Genomic DNA, 20823 nt, shown 5'->3' on the forward strand with positions numbered 1-20823 from the left:
CAACTGTAACAAAAGGGATATGGAAGCTGCCATATTTATTCTCCTTTTAAGCAATACCAGTTGCCTGGCTCTCTTGCTGATCCTCTGCCTCTAATACTTTTAGCCATAGACCCTGAACAAGCATGCAGCAGATCTGGTGTTTCTGACATTATGGTCGTTCTTTTCCATTTTTTTCATAACCAGGCCTCAAGCACTATTACTTTCTCACCTTTTTAAATGCACCCGCTTTACTGAGCAAAACAGTGCTATGTAAACATCCACCACTAGATGTCCTCATAGGACTAAGCCACTATAGTACAGTAGTAGTCAGCTATTCAAAAACCCACGCATTTGTTATATACAGTACAAGTTTACAGTTTCCCCTTTTTCTTCTGTTGCGATCTAACAAATACAGGATGTTGCCACTATTGATTCTACAGCAAGCTCATGATATAATAATGTAGGCAAAGATTCAGCAAATACTTGTATTACTCTTCCCAGTTCCCAGAAACCAAAATAGTGAGTTAGTGACCTCTTATTTCATAACCCTCATAGCATAAGAGATAAATATATTCACAAGTGATATAAATTATGACTAAAGAGGCTGCGTAGTCTGAAACTTGCTAAAAAACTGTCTGACTTCCTACCTAAATTGTCCTTATAAGTGACTTCAGCTAGTACCGGTAATAACTTACTGTGGAACTACTACTAGGGATTATTCCTGTTTGTAGTATGTTTTAAAATATAGCAGCAAAGTATATCAAGTATTTTTGAGACAATCAATCATATATGCAGATTCTAGATATTTTACATAGTTTCAAATATAAATAATGCATTCAGGTCGCTTGCACACTTGCAGACTGTGTTGCATCGTGGTACGCTTCCCTGCCGCAAGGGCCATAAAAGTCTATGGAGACTTGCACAGTTCACGCGATGCGGCGCGCTGGAAGTAGCAACATTGTCACAATCCCAACGCAAAGTCTGCAGCACGTTACTGCATGATCCGTAACTACAGCACAGATTATAGCGGAATTTAACCCTGCATTTCAACTTAGCTTTAAAAGATTGCTTACAGCTTAGAAACTATTATGCCAGATTTTTTTTAAGCAGAAATTCACTGAATGGGTTAAACATGACATTTTAGTGCTGCATTATTCAGCTAGGATTCCGCATCCATGCTTAGGTTTAGTTACAAATGTATCTTTGTTTGGAATGCAAATAAATCTCTGAAAAGCCTGTCTGGGAAGTCCTCTTTGTTCTCTCAGAGAGGTGTTTGTTTATTACATTGTAAATAGATACATTTGTAACTAAACCTCAGCAGGGAGAAGGATTTCTAGCTAAATGCAACACTAAAATATTATGTTTAATCCATTTAGTGAATTTCTGCTAAAAAAAAAAATCTGGCATAATAGTTTCTAAGCTGTAAGCAATCTTTTAAAGTAAAGTTGAAATGCTGGGTGTTAGACCACTTTAAGCAGTAATGCAAGTCAATGAGGGACGCAGTAAGTGTGCACGACGGGAGCACATTGCTAAGCGGTGCACATACTCGGACCCTTGGGAATCCCAGTGACGTTCTTCCTGTTCAGCAGGGGCAGGCCTATGCATATGACCTTGTTGCTGCACTGTGGCGCAGGGTCATATGAAGCCTCATTTCTGCAGTGTGATTGCATCACAAACTTCTGGTGTAAAACTGGCCTCAAGAAAAGGTGATGACAGCATTAGGGAAAGACATATAACTGATGGGCATAGTTTCTTGTTCTGTCACTATATGGCCACCTGAATTTCACCCATACAGAATGAATGCCATTGATGTATGCCTAGTTTAAATGAAAAAAGAAATGCTCTAATAAACCCGAGCATGTGAACGTACTTCTAAACATATACAGTTTAAAAAAAGGTCAGGGTCAATGCAAGCTTATTTAGTAATGCACTGCATCTCTTACCTATCCCTGCCAGTTGGGCGTGTGGCCATTCCCTGGGCCTGGATAGTACTTCTTTCCAATGGTCCTAGCTCCCATAGAGTAACATTAGAACATCTGACCTCAGATGTGGTTTGCAGAATGACTGCAAGCAGATAACACTTTACCTTAAACATAGCAGCCTGGGGATCACCCAACTCATGGAATGGGGGTCTTCCAGTGGCCATTTCAATAATAGTACACCCCAGAGACCAAATATCAGCAGGGGCGCCATATCCTCTGGGTCCCTTATCTATAATTTCTGGTGCCATGTACTGTAAAGTACCTGAAGAAAAAAAGGTAAATCACATTCATGTTTTTATCCTTAAAAACAAGTAATTTTTACATAAAGTACAACTGTTGTCTTCCTCCAAAGAAAGCTGGTTGTGTGGCTGTAATTCTGATCATCTACCAGTAACGCATTCTAAGTCAGTCACCAAAAACAGGTCTGCAGACCAGGTGTTCTGGCACACCTCACTTACATAATTATCCCAGCTGAGTTACAAAGAAAGTAATATCTATCCATATCAAAGCATTTTCCAAAGTAAGTCAGCTATGGTTGCTCTCACAGACCTCCTAGGACAGGTGTACTTTCATGTGGATTTGGTATAATCAAGTATCATTACAACACAAAGCATTTTGTTATTTGTTTTTTGTCAGGCCTGGAACTTGCACTCTCTTTGCAGTACACACAGCCTAGGTTTTTCCTCTGCTAAGTTGCACAGAGCAGGAATAACGGTTACTTTTTTCCACATGTGCACTTGAGTCACCAACACACCCAGTCTGACGGTCTCTGTTAGAATCTATGTAAGGAACATTGTTTTTGTGTTTGTCTTGTGTTTGCTGTGCATAAAAACGTTAGCTCTTTGAAGTAAAGGCAATCATTAATCCCAGCAATGTGTGGAGCTGAAGTTAAGGCACTACATGTTTCTCAACAAAAATGACATTTCACGTTATAAAGATACCAATCTTTTACTGAGTAAACTGCAATATCCTCCAGGTTAACCATATACACTTTTATTTTTATTTTTTTATTATTTTAAGTGATCACTTTTATAGACACCAAGTTTAATAAGTCAAACATTTTTACAAAATCAAGATCCAGTGATTTCATACCATATTTGCATACAATCGATTTTTATATAAACAAAATTGAATGATTTGGTCATATAGCATATACCACTTTAGTAAATCAGCTGTGAATACCATTGTGGAGTCAGAAGCGGAGCCGAGGAGTAGGAGCAATTTTTGGGTACCTGGAGTCGGAGTTGGTCGTTTTCATAAATTGAAGTGTCTGATTATTTTTTTGTACTGACTCCACAGCCCTGATATATACAGTATATATATATATATATATATATATATATATATATATATATATATATATATATATATATCTTTCATGAATGCATTATATATAGTTGTTAATAACAAACTATGTAGAATAACTAGAATCATAAATAATCCCCATCCCTACCTCTTATCCTTATCTGTTTCAAGGAGAAACAGGGGGATATTTTTCCTAAGATTGAACAATCACATAACAGACAGACAGGCAGCTGCCGAGCTGGGGGTTGGACACGGCAACACAAGTGGGAGTGGCCATACAGCTCTGGACTTCTTCGGAGAGCCTTCGGGCAAAAACCCATAATGAAGGTTTTGCCAATAGGAGCAGGGTTTAACAATAATTCCCATTTTCTGGTGAATGGGTAATTTACCTACTCAATTACCAATTCTGTCTTCAGGTACAAGCATTAATTTAAATGTATTGAAGACTTCACTTTAGGTCACCTTTGACAGTACAGAGGGGGGCAGTAAGAGGTGGGGAAGATGGCAGCACATCCCACCATTACAGAAGACTGCAGAAAACAGGGAAGGGTTTGTATGAGGATTCATATACTGTATTATAACAACATAAAATGAATGTTCAGGAGTGAATGGTGTGAGTTAGCATATCAGTATTATAAGTTCACCTGCCCTTTAGAGGAAGACATTAATAAGTTATAATGCTTTGGGGAAATCACAAGCCATTTAGCGCGACCCAGCAGAATTCTTAGTAAAAATAGCATATGATCTGCCTTTAGAGCATAGCTATGTACACAGCAGCAAGCTGATCCTGCACTAGTCATACAAGCTTTCATAGTCACTAAATGACCAGGAGTCATACTTGACATTTAATAAGATTAGGAATCCAGTCCAGGGCACCATGCTGTCCTGTAGAGGAAGTCAGCACATTCCGTAACTGAAGGACTACAGCCAGTCACTAGTTCTGTGATCATTGTAGTATAATGTCTCCTGTCAGCGGAGGTGACAACATTGAAACATCCTTCTAATACTTCCACACATCATGAATTCAGTCATGGGAGTAAATTAAATGAAAGAGTCATCTAAAGTTTTTTTTCTTAAACCTTGATACAATAAAATGTAGAACATGATGCTTTGTAGATGTAACACACTGAGTGCTGCTATGTGTGGGTGAGCTGGAGCACATCACTGTGAATTCACACAAAGCAATGTACACTGCATGACTGCCAGAGCAGGAAATTTTACAGGTTAAAGGGATACTTAAACCTAAGAATTTTTTTTAGTTTTACTTACCTGGGGCTTCTACCAGCCCCCTGCAGCCGTCCCGTGCCCTCGCAGTCACTCACAGAGCATCAAGTTCCCCGCTGCCAGCTACTTTAGTTTTGGCGACAGGCCCGGCCACGTGTAGCCATCTTCGCTTACCAACCGCAATAAAATCCTGCACAGGATGCTATTGCAGACGGGAACGTGTAGAAGGAGATGCGTGGCCAGGCCTGTGCAGGCACAGTAAGCCTGTCAGCCGAAAACTAAAGTAGCCAGCAGCGGGGGACAGGAGGATCCGAGAGTGACTGTGAGGGCACGGGATAGCTAAAGGGGGCTGGTAGAAGCCCCAGGTGAGTAAAGCTGATTTTTTTTTTCTTAAGCTTAAGTATCCCTTAAGTAAAACTTAGAATCTGAAGTCCACTTATCGTTTTAGACAAAAAACTCTGTACCTCTTACACACATAGGCCTCAATTCATCAAGCATTACCGTATTCGCTAATGCTGAAAACAGCAGATTTTTCAGAGCATTTAGGAAAGTGCCAATTCATCAAGGCTGTTACCGCATGGAAAGCTGAAATTGCAGAGCAATGAGGTAAATTACCGACTTGTGCGGTAAATATCTCAACACATATCAGTAAATGTCAATTCATCAAGATTACAGCATGCGCTAAAGCCAAGTAACCTACTTGATAATTACTGGAAGCTCTTCTCTGTCGGAAACAGTGCGGAGGAGCTGTGACTCACACAAGCAGAGAATGTTATGACTGACAGGAGCAGAAGCCAATAGAAACAGCCTGACTTCTGCAAGTCCCACTGATCTGAAATTGATAGGTTGTGAAGGCTTATCGGGAGGGTCCAGCTTTTCTACCCTCAGGCAGTTAGCAGGGAGAAAAGAACAAAAGTGGTTTCCCCTGCCTCCCTTTAGATGTTTAACCTTTTAGGTTCCTGTTTGAAGATGCAGAGTAGCTAGTGGGGAAATCACCTAAGCATGGCATCTGTAATCTCTCCTGGAAGTTCATCTAAACTGTGGCAGTTAAATAAAATGTTAAAGGGGCACTATGGCGAAAAATTTTAAAATTTCAAATATGTGCAAACATATACAAATAAGAAGTACTTTTTTTCCAGAGCAAAATGAGCCATAAATTACTTTTCTGCTATGTTGCTGTCACTTACAGTAAGTAGCAGAAATCTGACAGAAGTGACAGGTTTTGGACTAGTCCATCTCTACATAGGGGATTCTCAGGGACTCATTTATTTTCAAAAGCACTTAGTGAATGGCAGTTGCTCTGGCCAACTGCCAAAAAACTGTGTAGCGAGCATGGAAGCTGGCCAGCATCATTGTTTAAATCCTTTTTAGGGAATATCTTTATAAAGAATAAAAGCCTTGCTGAGAAACCCTATGAAGAGATGGACTACTCCAAAAGCTGTCGCTTCTGTCAGATTTCTACTACCTACTGTAAGGGACAGCAACATAGGAGAAAAGTAATTTATGGCTCATTTTACTCTGGACAATACGTACTTCTTATTTGTCTGTTTGCACATATTTTAAATTTTACAATTTTACGCCATAGTGCCCCTTTAAGAAAGACTAATAAACAGATTCAAAGTGAGCAAAGGCAGTATAACAAGCGTGCATTCTAAAGGGATGTGGGGATGCCTCTTACTATTGTAATGCCTTCACTGCATGGAACAACTTGTAACAACACAGAGGCAGTCCACACTGCTCTGCTGTTACCGAACAGGTTTTTGTGAATTGAAGCATAGTATTTCTGTAAATTACCGAACTTCTACCGCACCAGTGAAAATCTTGATGAATTAGCAAAAAAAGTCTAAAATACTGAATGCAGTATTTTCCCAAATTGTTTCTTTTCCCAAACAGCTTTTGATGAATTGAAGCCATATGCTTGTTCAGATCCTCGCCAGGGAGTACTTTTGAAAAGCATAAATAAAACCTTGACAATTCCCCATGAGGAGATGGACTATTCCAAAACCTGTCAGTAAGAGGTTCAGAACTGTTGGATTAACAACAGCTTAAAGTGACAGCTACATAGGAAAGAAGTATTTTACAGTACATTTCATCCAGAGACAAGTGTACACTTTATATCTATGTGTGCAAAGGCATTTTTACTTTAAGTTTTGCATCATAGTGGTCATTTCACTTGGCCACATACAATAAGGTTTTAATTTTTTAATTTACTAGTTTGAAGAGTTTTATATTAAACCTACATAGACTGCAGCAAACCTAATTTAAAGATACAGCAGCTGTGGAACCTTTCCAAGGAATCAGTGGACCATGGGTGGCAATATTGTTCAAGTAGATCCTTTCTAGTTGTTGCTGGTAATGAAATGATAGTGTAATCACATGACATCAGTTAATTATATAAAACACTGCTTATCAACTAGCCAACTCAAGGGGGTTTTAAAGATTCGAGAAAATAGATATATTACCCTGAAAGATATGAATGCACATTTCATCAAGCCAAATAAAAAAAAGCAATATTTCTTTGCTCTATGGCCTTCCAACTAACAGACTTTCATCCCTCCAGTCTATACTGCATTTAGCTGCTCGATTCAGCCACTTCTCTTCTCACTCCTCATTTGCCACTCTCTTCTTTGACTGCCAAATAACCAGAGAATTCACTTCAAACTTTAAACTGTAACATACACAGCTCTCCACACGATATTTCCCCCATATATCTCCTCACTAGTCTCCACCACCAATCACCACCTCCCATTCACAGGAATTCTCACAAGCCTCTCCTTTCCTATGGCATTCCCTTCCAAAACAAATCTGTCACCATCAGTCTACAAAACTTGTAACTTTTATATGCACCTTTAAAACGCACCTTTACAGAGAAGCATACAATCTAACCTAAGACATTCCACAATCAGCCTCTGGACAACTTGTGCTCCTTTCTAAATATAATGCATAACACAACACCCGTACAATGACACCTTATGTATTCCCTCACCTCTTGCTTCCCCATATCTCTTTAGACTGTAAGCTCACAAAGGCAGGGTTATCTTAGAGCAGTTAAAAATGGCGCACAGCGCCAGGGGGATGAAAAGGGCGCCCCATAGACTTACATTATATAACGCTATTTAGCGTTATAAGTGTTAAAAAATGGCGCAGACAGTGTGCCTTACACTTATAACGCTAAATAGCGTTATAAGTGTTAAAAAATGCAGCAGTTGGGGGAGGAGAGAGGCAGCGGGACACCGGAGGGCATAGACATCGGGGAGGATATGTGCAGAAGCATACGTTACCTTGTCCCGGCCGCCGATCGCTCCTTCCCTCCGCTCCTTCACTTCTTCCATTCGTTTACTGTAGTCCTGCAGCCGGCCAATCACTATGTGGTTTCAGTCTCCGCATGGTGATTGGCCGGCTGCAGGACTACAGCAAACGAATGGAAGGAGCAGAGGGAAGGAGCGATCGCCGGCCCAGGACAAGGTAACGTATGCCTCTGCACATATCCTCCCCGATGCCTATGGCCTCCAATGTTCCGCTGCCTCTCTCCCTCAGCCCCCGCTGCCTATACTAGCAGCCCCCTGCATGTTTTTCATGGCGCACCGCTCTGCAATCAATGTAGCATAAAACGAAATTTACCGTTTTATTGTATTTACATTAAAACGGTAAATAGCGTTTTATGATACATTTATCGGCAGAATAGAGCGCCATTTTTCTCCCTGCGCCATTTTCAGATGGACCCGGGTTATCTCCCTTTGTGTTTTGCAAGCTGCTGTAAATAGTTATTCACTATACATTTGACACTATAATAATATTGTCTACCAGCTTTTTATGTACTGATGATTACATTTTTTTGTCTGTATTTTTATGGACCGATTTTAGTTTCTTATTCTGTACAGCGCCATAGAAGTTGATGGCACTATATAAATCAGTATTATTAAGTACAGAAATATAACATAATGTAGACAAAAAAAACATGACATTTTGCCAAATGCTTAAATCTAAAGCATGGAGAATAATGCACCAACTACTAACAAGAAAGGCAAAGTGGTTTATTACAACATGAAAGGACTTCAAAGAAACTAACAGTAAGAAAGAGATGGTGACATCAGGGCACAGATTTCTTGCAGTGCACTGATGTGACTCAACTGAGAATATAACAGGATCAACATTGATCTTTGTAACCATAGCAACTCTTACCAGTAAATGTCTCAGTGCACGGGTTTACTCCAGCAAGTCTTTTAGATGTGCCAAAATCTGATATCTTCACCACACCGCTGTATGTGTTCACCAGAACATTATCACCCTAGGATAAAAATACACAAAAGTGTCAGAAAAAAATGTAGCAGAACAACCAGAAACACTGATGTTTAATCAGAGCCGGATCATCCATAAGGCAATTCTATTCAGCTGCCTAGGGCCTGGAGAGCGTCTAGGGGCCTGCTAGATGCTAGCCCCCACCAAATCTAACTAAAAAAGTCTTGCCTAGAGCTCCATGTCATCTTAATCCTTTTCTCTGTTTTATATAAGAGTTTTGTTATGGCATAATTTCTTAAAGCAGAGTCACTAAAGCATATTGTACTGTAAGGTTCTTCACGTGATACCACTCTCCAACTACAACAGTGTTTTTGTTGTTGTTGCTGTTTTAAGAGGCAAGGGGGTCCCAAATTCCTGTTCATAGTTATGTCACAGGCATTTGCTTGAGTCAGTGCCACAATCAGTCTGTCTGTACAGTATTTCTTTAGTAACATACCCTTTAAGAAATGGTTTAACACTGGATAGAATATTTCAGCTACTATATCACCGATTGTCACCTGGCTGGGCCCTGGGTAAAGTTACCAGTTCATCCATATAAGATTACATTCTGACATAACACAATAAATATGTCTCCTCTAGATCATTACTGCTCATGTAGTCTCCCTACCTGTCTTGGTTTCAAAGTAGTGCCTTCTGGATACCCTGGCTTGCCGCCTGGACCGACCTCTGCTAGTTACTGGATACTCTTGCCTGCCACCTGGACCGACCATTGCCTGTTACTGGATACTCTTGCCTGCCACCTGGACCGACCATTGCCTGTTACTGGATACTCCTTGCATGCTATCTGAACTGGACAATAAGTATACTTCAACTATCCCTGTCAGTCACAAGACTATAGGGTTTTTTTGTACATCTGATTTTATATATATAGATACGACTTCTTTGACATAGCGTGTTTAATCAGGAAAAGTGACATTAGTTCTGAGTAACTAGACTGCTGTTTCTCCTCCTCACTGCTAGTCTGGCAGTAGGAAGACTCTGTAGGTGTTTATGTACCAGTTGGCAGAAAGCTAAAAACTGCTCTCGTTGTCAGGTCCTTTAGTCTGGCTACAGGACCTCATTTATTACTGTATGTGTGATGAATGGTTTATCCAGTATATGTCTACTATATGTCTACATATTTTCCTCCCAGAAGTTCATATTTTACCATTATCTTCTAAAACAAATAACATGGTATTTGAAAACTGGTAATAAAGAGCACCTCTATAGCATACACATTTTCTTGTCAAAGCCTGTAGATGCTATCTGATGCATGTGAATAATGCTTGGAATTCTACACACGTCTTGTCGCTGCACAACATACAGCAAAGCATTTGTTTTAATGCAGTATGGAGTTCACTACAGAGGTTTATCTAAATAGTTTTCTAACATTTTAATTATGCTTGCTGCTGGTTATGCAGTGAGCAGGTTAGCCAGACCAGTGAGCATCTTGCCTTTTAGCGTTAGCCTTTAAAGGTATTGTCCTTAGGATTACAGCACACCTAAAGTCTGGTCATTTTTATTGAAAGATTCCCTATTGAGTGTGACAGTTTTCACCGAGAGATTCTGCCCTGTGGGGGCCCAATCATTGAGTATTTGTTGGCCATCAGGAGCAAAAAAGGTAATTTGGGCACCGGCGACGCTATGTTAAAATGGGATATTATTAATTGTGGATATCATGGCATTCACGGGGTAAATATCAGGATTAGGCCAATGGCACACGTTAATTGGTGTAAGGGAAGGAGTTTTTAGCAGCAAAGGCTGTAGTTATATCTGAAAGCATTGTGGCCGGGATGGTGGTGGTAGGTTAAGGGAGTGGCAGGGGAGGCTGTTAGGGTTAGGCATCAGCAGGTGTTTCAACTAGGGTTAGGCATAGGCAGGTGAGGTGGTTAGGGTTAGGCAATAGTAGAAAAGGGGCTCATGTGAAAATAAGATTAGGTTAGCCAAAGTAAAATATTACCCAATATATCACACAATTTGTGACTATCCCTGGCACTCAAACTACTAAGGCATTCTTTTCAGATGTACGCATTAGCAGACCCCTGTACACAATCCGCATAGGGATCCAAAACAATCACTAACAATACATTTCAGCGGACTAAGCTATGTATGGGCACAAAACATTTTCAGACTAATACTTAAAGGAGTACTGTACTGTGTACAGGGAGGGAAAAAGAGTTGAACTTACCTGGGACTTCTAATGGTCCACCACAGACATCCTGTCCACGCGCAGCCGCTCACTGATGTTCCTGTCCCCGCTTCTGGTTCACTTCTGCAATTTCCGACGTTAAAGTCAGAAAACCATTGTGCCTGCATGGCCGTGTCCTCGCTCCTGCTGACGTCACTAGGAGCTTACTGCGCAGGCACAGACTGTACTGGGCCTGTGCAATACACTCCTGGTGATGTCAGCGGTAGCGAGGGCACGGCCACACAGGTGCAGTGATTTTCCGACTTTAAAGTCAGAAATTCCAGAAGTGAACCGGATGCGGGGCCGGAGCATCAGTGAGTGGCTGCGTGGGCACAGGACGTCTGCGGGGGACCATTAGAAGCCCCAGGTAAGTTCAACTCTTTTTCCTCCTACTCCCCTAAAGTACTCATTTAAATTGGAACTATGTTGAAAATAGCAGAATGAATAAAATTGATTTATTTTTACAATATTCTGTTATAGATTATATAGTCCATTGTAAAATCTTTCCTCTCTCTGATTTACATTCTGAAATGTATCATGGGCGGTGACATCTTTAGCTCTGCCAGGTGATCTGTATGGAATGTTAGTTACTAATAGTTCTATGCACAGAGGGAGATATTGCTTGCTTGGCATTTGGAAGAAGCTGTTATTTCCCACAATGCAATGAGGTTCATAGACAGCAAACTGTCAAGACCATCACACTGTGAGAGGACTTTCACCACAATATCAGTCACACAGATCCTCCTGATGAGCTATTTGAGAAAAGGTTAAGATTTCTCGTGGGAAAGGGGATATCAGCTACTGATTGGAATGAAGTTCAATCCTGGGTTAAAGTTCCTCTTTAACTTCATATTTACTGGGTTTTTGTTCATGTCATAAGGATTTTGTAAAAATCAGTGCCTAATATTAAACACCAATTTCAAGTAAAATAAAATAAAAAAATTAATTTTGGATAGTTTTATCAGAAATTGGAGTTATGGATTTGCATTCCACACTATTCAAGAGTAAAATAAAGCTGTTCTTGTACTAGCACTGCAGGACTACAATTATATTGATGTTTACATCAACCATGGCTATTTGTACTTAGGCCTTGGCTGTATTCAGTCAAATGAATGACTAACCATGGCTGGTTGTACTTAGGCCTGGCTGTATTCAGCTAAATGAATGAAATTATCAATTATGTTTGCTCTTCTGAATTAGCAACTATGAGGATATTTATTTTTTTTGTTTGTTTTACAAGGGTAGTACTTTAAAACATATTTACACGTGTTCTCTTTGTCTACAATTACCTTTTCATAGCACTGTATTACTATTATTATTTATACAAGGACACATCCACGGTATAAAAACCCCGAAGATCTATTTACCTGGGGCTTCCACCAGCCCCTGGCAGCCTATCTGTCCCTCACTGCATCTCTGCCCCAAGCTGGTGTCCTGGGGTCCTCTCCGTTGCAGATGTCTTCTGCGCTTGCGCAGAGTGCTCCAGGCTATGTGAGCGCGATTGGGAGCGGTGTGGCATTGAGCTCGTGCAGATGCAAAAGATCCCAGGCGAGGTCAGCATCTGCAAAGGAGGGGACCCCTGGCCCCCGGCTAAAAGCCGAGCTGCGACGAGGGACAAATAGGCTGCCAGGGGTTGGAGGAAGCCTCAGGTAAGTAGATCTTGTTTTTTTTGTTGTTGTTTTTTATTACTTTGGACCTGTCCATTTAAATCACCAGTCTATGGTTCTATGTAATTAAAATGTATATATAAAGAACTGATTGAGGTAGTACAATACAAAAAGCATACACAGTTCTCCTGGCTTTGCTATCATGTGCAATTCATCATCACTTCCATTTATTTTGGCCACTTCTGGAGTCTGCAGCCCCATAATTATACACAACACTTGGGCCCTAATACACATCTGGAATGAATGCTAACAATCTCGAGCAGGAAAGAAAGAAGACTGAAGGTACTTGCTGGTTTTCTTGTGACAAATTGACACAATTTAAAGTGTACTTAAAGTAATTTGTGACATGATGAGCTAAACATGTGTACCATATTTTTTGGACTATAAAACACTCCTGACCATAAGACGCACCTAGGTCTAGAGGACAAAAACCAGGGGGGAAAATATATATACTAAACCTGGTGCATCCATGGTGAAGGGGCATCTTGTGGATTATGCCCCCTTTGTACTTCATGCCCCCTTGTACCTCTTGTGTCCTTCTCTGTCCCCCTTGTGTTCTCCTGTGTCCCCATGTGTCCTCCTCTGTCCTACTCTATGCCCTTTTGTGTACCTCTTGTGTCCTCCTCTACACCCCATTGTGTCCCCCTGTGTTCCCCATTTGCCCCCCTGTGTCCTCTGCATGGGCACAGTACAGGGAGTACCAGACATTGCAGTGGGTTGGAGGTTCGTATTGGCAGGCGTTCACAAGTCAGGAACTCCCTGCATTTGAACTATAAAAAGCAGTGACTTTTTCCCCACTTTTGAGGGAGAAAAATTGAGTCTTATAGTCCAAAAAAATACGTACAGTGTATGTACAGTGTATGTACAGTGCCAAGCACACTTATAATCAGTCTGTGTTTCTTCTTTTTTTCCTTATGCTGCTTGAAAAAGTTATGCTTTAGGCATGCAAGTGACATTTTCTGTCTTTTCAGAGTCCTAAAACTTTTTCCAGCAGAGAAGTGCTTCTGAGGGCAGAGGACAGATATAAAAGGTTAATAGTTAATGTATTTTAGCTCTGGGACACTTAATTGACTGCTATTGAGCAGAGACAATAAAAAATTTCATCTATTTTGTAAAATGTTTAGATATAAATTAAAACCATGGGTTATCCAAAAAAGAAAATTTTCAGAGTAGGAGGATAGATAAAATTGTTTATCTCATCAGTTCATTTTCACCTTGGGTGCACTCTAAATGCATAAGGATATATATGCTGCTTATAATCGAAATGAGAATCCAATTATTCACTGAATATACAGGTTCCCCTTTAAGGCTGCATTCTTAGTACTTTGGTCTCTATTGCAACAATACACTTGTCCAGTTACATCATATCACATACATCATCGTTACATCCTGACACCAGCAGTGAAAATTAAATGTGACCTGATGCTGCATATACAATGAGGAACAATGGCAAACAGCCAAAGAAGTCCAGTGTTTACAGGTTGCAATCATTCATTAAACATGTCAAGCTGAATGATGTAACATACATGGGTATCTTTCCAAATAGCTTACACACCATTTTTGTCTGTTCAGCACTGTAAACCCTGAACACTGTAAACTGCTAGATCTCAGGGCCAGGGATAATACAACCAGTGATTCAAATGTCATTAATATAACAAATAATGCACAGTTAATTGTTACACTGTTGATGTTACCTTTATATCTCGGTGTACAATCTGATTCTCATGAAGATACTTCAAACCCTCCAAGATTTGTTTAGTGTAGAATTTAATGGTTGGTTCCTTCATAGGGCCCCATTTAGACCTCAAGAGGACTGAAAGACTACCTGTGTATAGAGAAACATTTCGCAATTACAAAGCTATGCCATTTACAAACCCACATTATTTTATAGCTGAGGGAAGATCTAGTGAATGGAGGTAAATGGAATGTGCTTAGAACATGAGAAAGAGAAGCTGTTTTTCAGTGCACATTACCATTCAAACTGATATTAGTAGGGAGTGAGTTGATAAAGGCAACCAGAAGTGGTTCCCTTAAGATGCGTATCCACGCATAATTACTGTCCCCACGCAAGGATTTTGACTTGTTCCCTTGGGTGTTAGTTCAGGGCTGAGGGGAGAGGAGAGTAGGGCTGAGAGAGAGTAGTATGAAGGGGAGAGTAGGGCTGATGGAACAGTGCATTATGGAGTTGCACAGAGGAGGTGAGGTGAGTAGGAAAACAATAGGCTCAGCCTGCACTCAGCCAGGATGATCCACTAGTCCGGGATCTCTCACCATGGCATCTGGAGCCGCCAAACACACATGTAGCAGGTGTACTAGGCTATTCTTTGGCAACCCCAAATTAGTCAATATTGCTTACATATGCAAAACCCCTACAACCTAAAGTACTACTCTAGGATCTGGGGGTGTTCTGTCTTCTCTCCCTCACAGTCCTCTTCAATTAAAGTAAGAAGAGATTGTAAGTGGTGAGAGGATTCTCACTCTTGCAAAGCAGCCACATAAGAGATGTCAAAGCTACATGCATACATACATGCTGCAGACCAAGAAGCAATCTCACTTTAGTAAGTTCATTAAGTATATCTGAGTTGCTTGTTTGCTTTGCATTTCTGCAGTTCTTATAAATAAGTAGAAAATAACTTTCGGTTCCTGTGCCCGCATGGATGGCAGTTTGTAAGGAAGGCTCTGCTCAGCCAAGGAACAAAAGTAGTTTTTACCACATGCAAACTCCATTCAGCGATAGCAGAGGGCGGCTCACATTCCACAGAGCACACAAGTGGCTTGATTCACAAAGCCGTGCTAACTGTTTAGCACGGTTGTGCTAAACAGTTAGGACGTGAAGTGCCGTTCGCGGTCTTTTGAGCGCGCAAAAGTGCAGCGATTCGCGCGACCGCGGACTTTTGAGAGTGCAATTTGCAGCGATTATCGTAAATCGCGGGAAATTGCGCGCGCAAAAGTCCGCGATCGCGCGAATAGCACCACTTTGCGCGCGCAAAAGTCCGCGAACGGCACTTCATGTGTTAACTGTTTAGCACACCCATGCTAAACAGTTAGCACGGCTTTGTGAATCAAGCCCATGGTGTCTCGATGGATAAATATATCACGGATCATCTTGCAAAAGCACACAGATGGAGGCGGCAAAATCCAAGATGACGCCTCCCAAGACAAAGCAGGCCAAACACACACCGGCAGATTCTGATAGCCACGACCGGGACACCGATCTGGAAGAGTTTGAGGAGAGACCCCCGGTGAAACTAAGAGCAGCAGACTACCGTCACATTGCAAAATAAGTAGCCTCCTGTAAAATCCCAGATCTGCAAGGGATAGTAGAAGCCACCATCCGCCATTAAGCATGAGCTACAGGCTCACTCAAAAGGAAGAGATACGCATTGAAGAAGGCGAAGGTGACACTGAAAACAGAATCAACATACGCACTGTGAGTCATACAAGGCAGGAGGTCTACAGGCTCTATGTGAAACGACTATTCCGAATCTTCTGGGATGCACCCTTTGAGTTGAACGAGCCCATAGGGTAGGCCCACCTAGAACGAATAAGGATACACTGAGCCTGGTAATGGTACGTTATCTCGATTATAATGGCAAGACTAAGGTACTAGAAAACATGCAAAGAGCCCCTAATGATGCAAGGCACTGTAAGTAAGCTTTTTTAATGACTACACTGTGGAGGTGAGTAAACAGTGAAAGTTATTTAGCATGGTCTGCACGGAGCTACACCACCAGACTATCAAGTTTGCTCTACTGTATCCCACCATCTTGTGGATCGCTAATGAGGAGGGATCACTCCTCTTTTTTAAGGAACTGTATCGAGCAAAATACTTAAATATCCCTGCACCACATTCTCCCAGAGAACCACACTGAACCATGCTGAACATGAGTCATCAGGTAATATGTCTCATCTTTATTCACTGTTTGAAAGACATTGTTTGCTCTATCAGGCCAACTTTCTGTTATTTTATCGAGTGACTGTTGTGCACCGAGGTATTTGTGTTTGAAATATGGCTGCGGAGGGAAAAATAGAAAATAAAGTCCTATGTGTTAAAAGTGGAGTCCTGTCTGAGGACAAAGGAGATGGAAGTTATTTGTTGGGTGGCAGACCCCTGTTATATGTTCAAGCTAGGCTCACCAAAAGCCCAGTTGGCTAAACAGGGTAGATGGTTTTCTTTGTTGGGGAAGGTGGTGTGGGGGGAGGGGGTTAATGGTGCTCTCTCCTTAAGTTGTAAATATGGTATTTTCCTGAAGCTTCAGTACGAACAAAGAGTTCCTTTAGAAACCGCATCACTCCACAACGGTCAAAAATACATCATCTTTATTCAAAAATTCATAAAAACCCTTAAAAACACATAAGGAGGGTAGCCATGTAAACAATTGTAACAATTAATGATACATGTATATAACTATTATGAATAACAGCCAAATGACTGATAATCCACACACAAACCTGAATAAATACATAAGAACCAACCAATGATGGCTGTAAAAAAAAATAAAATATATATATATATATATATATATATATATATATGTATATATATATATATATAGATATATATACAGTGGTGTGAAAAACTATTTGCCCCCTTCTGATTTCTTATTTTTTTGCATGTCTGTCACACTTAAATGTTTCTGCTCATCAAAAACCGTTAACTATTAGTCAAAGATAACATAATTGAACACAAAATGCAGTTTTAAATGATGGTTTTTATTATTTAGTGAGAAAAAAAACTCCAAATCTACATGGCCCTGTGTGAAAAAGTGATTGCCCCCCTTGTTAAAAAATAACTTAACTGTGGTTTATCACACTTGAGTTCAATTTCTGTAGTCTCCCCCAGGCCTGATTACTGCCACACCTGTTTCAATCAAGAAATCACTTAAATAGGAGCTATCTGACACAGAGAAGTAGACCAAAAGCACCTCAAAAGCTAGACATCATGCCAAGATCCAAAGAAATTCAGGAACAAATGAGAACAAAAGTAATTGATATCTATCTGGTAAAGGTTATAAAGCCATTTCTAAAGCTTTGGGACTCCAGCGAACCACAGTGAGAGCCATTATCCACAAATGGCAAAAACATGGAACAGTGATGAACCTTCCCAGGAGTGGCCGGCCGACCAAAATTACCCCAAGAGCGCAGAGAAAACTTATCCGAGAGGCCACAAAAGACCCCAGGACAACATCTAAAGAACTGCAGGCCTCACTTGCCTCAATTAAGGTCAGTGTTCACGACTCCACAATAAGAAAGAGACTGGGCAAAAACGGCCTGCATGGCAGATATCCAAGGCACAAACCACTTTTAAGCAAAAAGAACATTAAGGCTCGTCTCAATTTTTACATCTCAATGATTGCCAAGACTTTTGGGAAAATACCTTGTGGACCGACGAGACAAAAGTTGAACATTTTGGAAGGTGCGTGTCTCGTTACATTTGGCGTAGAAGTAACACAGCATTGCAGCCAAAGAACATCATACCAACAGTAAAATATGGTGGTGGTAGTGTGATGGTCTGGAGTTGTTTTGCTGCTTCAGGACCTGGAAGGCTTGCTGTGATAGATGGAACCATGAATTCTACTGCGGTTTCTGATAGAACTTCTTGTTCGTACTGAGACTACTGGTTTATGTTCCTTTCTGCACACCCCCAGATACCCCATATTTATGGTTTGGTTGATGGTGCTTGCCCATTTCTGGTTATTTTCCTGAAGCTGTTAAATATAAAATGTAGAGTGACGCAACCCTGCAACACTACACTTATAGTCTCTGAATAGTAATTAAAGTCACATTGTGGAACATGAAGGTCATTAGAGGCACTGTTAAAAGAGGCCAAATACTGTGCCACCTTAAAAAATTATGAACAGAGAAGGCTCTACACCAAGAAACGTACTTAGGCCATAAGGAGCTAAGGTTTATGGAGAAAGCAGTTGCTCGCTGTGTTGGGTCTCCAGCTAATGGGAAAAAAAGCAAGGGTGCTCATCCTAATAAGCAAGACAGCTCATGCGGAAGTCATAGACATTCAAAATGGCGAGAAGGGTAGATGGGTATGCGTTACTCTTCAATTGCCAGGAGAGGGTATATCTTTTTCTAATGTTAATGCTCCAAATGTGAACTTAAAGGTATTCTTGCAGAACATTCAATGGAGAACTGCTGACAAATGAAGAGGTAACTTGGTTGGTGGTAGAGGGACTGGATCGGGGCTAGAGCAGTTGATGAGGATAGATTCACGAGTACTCACAGAATAACGCAGGCCCTCTCTGGTAGGACTCCTTTAGCCAAAGTGATTAAAAACACTATCTCTAACAGACTCTTCGCAACATCTCCATCCTTGTGACAGAGACTATGTTTTCTTTTCCTCGGTACATGGGACTTTTTCCTGTACCGAGGTGCACGAATATTTGTTCTTACCCAACTACAATAATCAAACAACCAATAGCGGTTCTGGGGACAAGTCAAAGCGTACCCAGTAACAAACGGACAGAGTGCAATTCTGACATAAGAAATAAAAAAACGTTCAATGCAGTTCAATGGCAATGGCTGGCAAAAGTGTTAGACAAGATGGGCTTCACTGGAGCTTTTATGCAATTTTTTCATCAGATGTATAAAAGACCTAAAGCGAGGATACTCCTGGCTTTCTCTCTGCCCCTTTTGATCTTTATAGAGTCATGTGTCTGGGATTTCCTTTATCACCACTGTTCTTCAACACTTCAACCTAAACATTGCTGACCTAGCTGAAGGGGATACAGGTAGGGGACCAGAGGGTAGTATAAGCCCTTTTTGCCAATTAAATACTCTTATTTTTACAGGATCCACGTAAAGAGGTGCCCCAAGTATTGGATATCCTATAAAATAAAACTCTAACTGTCCCTGCGGTTTTCTCTACTGTGCATGTGCGCAGCACAAACAGCCGTTGGGACAGGAAGACAGGGCCAGGGAGCAGGGTGGATGGGTTCGTGCGCGCGGCAGACGGGTGCGCGCGCATGTGCACTAACTGGCGGCGGTGGCTGCGGTTTGAAGAGACCTAGAGCCCGTTTTTAAATGGGCTTAGGTCACCTTGTAATAGATAAAATGGGAAGGGAATCAAGATTCAACAATCACAACATGAGTGAACTTTCCTTACTGTCTAGCAAAGCTGACACCAGAGAAGTGAACTCTTTGGGAATCAAGATGGCAAATTGATATATCACCTACCTGGGAGTCAGAATTTCAGAATTCACAGATATCTCTTCAAGTTATACACTGAAACTATTACCCATATAATAAATAAGGTATTAACCCAGCTGGGGGGGGGGGGGGGGGATCAGGGGTTGGGATGCCATAATATTTTGATTGGTTTGAATAGCTGCCTTGCTCAAGATGTCAGCTTTGGGAAACTGTTATAACTTTTCAAAAAATCCAATATTATTGTTTGAATAACGCCTTTGTGTCTTTTACATGGGTAGGGTAAAAAGCAAGGATCAAAATCAGCAGCTCCCCAAATTACATATAGGACTAAATTTTGCTGGATGTCCGCAGATACAACCTGGTCTGTCTAATAAGACATGTTCGGGATTGGGACGAGCTGTTTGGATTTTTGAGACAAGCTTCTTCTTGAATTATGCTTTGGAGAGTGCAATCGCTGAACAATGGAGTTTGAGGGGCCTCCTGCACTCCCCATGGTCCACTCTTACCCCCAGGCTCAAACATAGCCAGTTAATAAGGGACACCATAGTGGCATGGAAAGAGCTCACCTCTGTTACCCTGGAGGGTTTGCAAATACATGCCATTTTGGGGCCTACCAGGATACCCCCCGAGAATGATGCACGAGGCATATATCAAGTGGGAAGAGCTAGGCAACACCAAATTAGGCAACCTTGAAGAACATAGGTGGCTGTCATTTATAGAAATATTAAGGAAATACAATATCCAAAAGAGTCACTATCTTATGTACGCGCAACTAAAATCCTTTGTCAAATCACACCTATAGCCCAACTGACCCCTTTTAATGTTTTCCTGAATCCAGGAAAAGAGAAATTATCCCTCTCTGCTCTACAAATGACAATGGGAGGTCTCAATATCTCACAAAAAAATAATCCATAACTTTAAAGGGTGGGAAAGTTACCTAGGAGATGCACAGATGGGAAAAAAATGAGAATCGCACCAATTGTTAAAGTTCAAATCTAATTATGCGTTTGACAGGACACCACCTGCCTACTGCCAACGC

General features: G+C 41.0%; 1 protein-coding gene across 2 annotated transcripts in view; it reads right to left on the bottom strand.

Annotated features, from left to right (window-relative positions):
* Positions 1-20823, bottom strand: part of LOC137546930 (mitogen-activated protein kinase kinase kinase 15-like) — a 246622-nt gene that overhangs the window by 57247 nt on the left and 168552 nt on the right. For both annotated transcript variants that reach the window (XM_068269985.1, XM_068269986.1), the window contains 3 exons: positions 14318-14448; positions 8673-8778; positions 2066-2223 (listed from right to left, as the gene is read on the bottom strand). In XM_068269985.1, coding sequence (XP_068126086.1) covers positions 2066-2223; positions 8673-8778; positions 14318-14448 — 395 coding nt within the window. The remainder of the gene's footprint in view (positions 1-2065; positions 2224-8672; positions 8779-14317; positions 14449-20823) is intronic.

The sequence above is a fragment of the Hyperolius riggenbachi genome, chromosome 2 (assembly GCF_040937935.1).
Source record: "Hyperolius riggenbachi isolate aHypRig1 chromosome 2, aHypRig1.pri, whole genome shotgun sequence".
NCBI classification, from domain to species: domain Eukaryota; kingdom Metazoa; phylum Chordata; class Amphibia; order Anura; family Hyperoliidae; genus Hyperolius; species Hyperolius riggenbachi.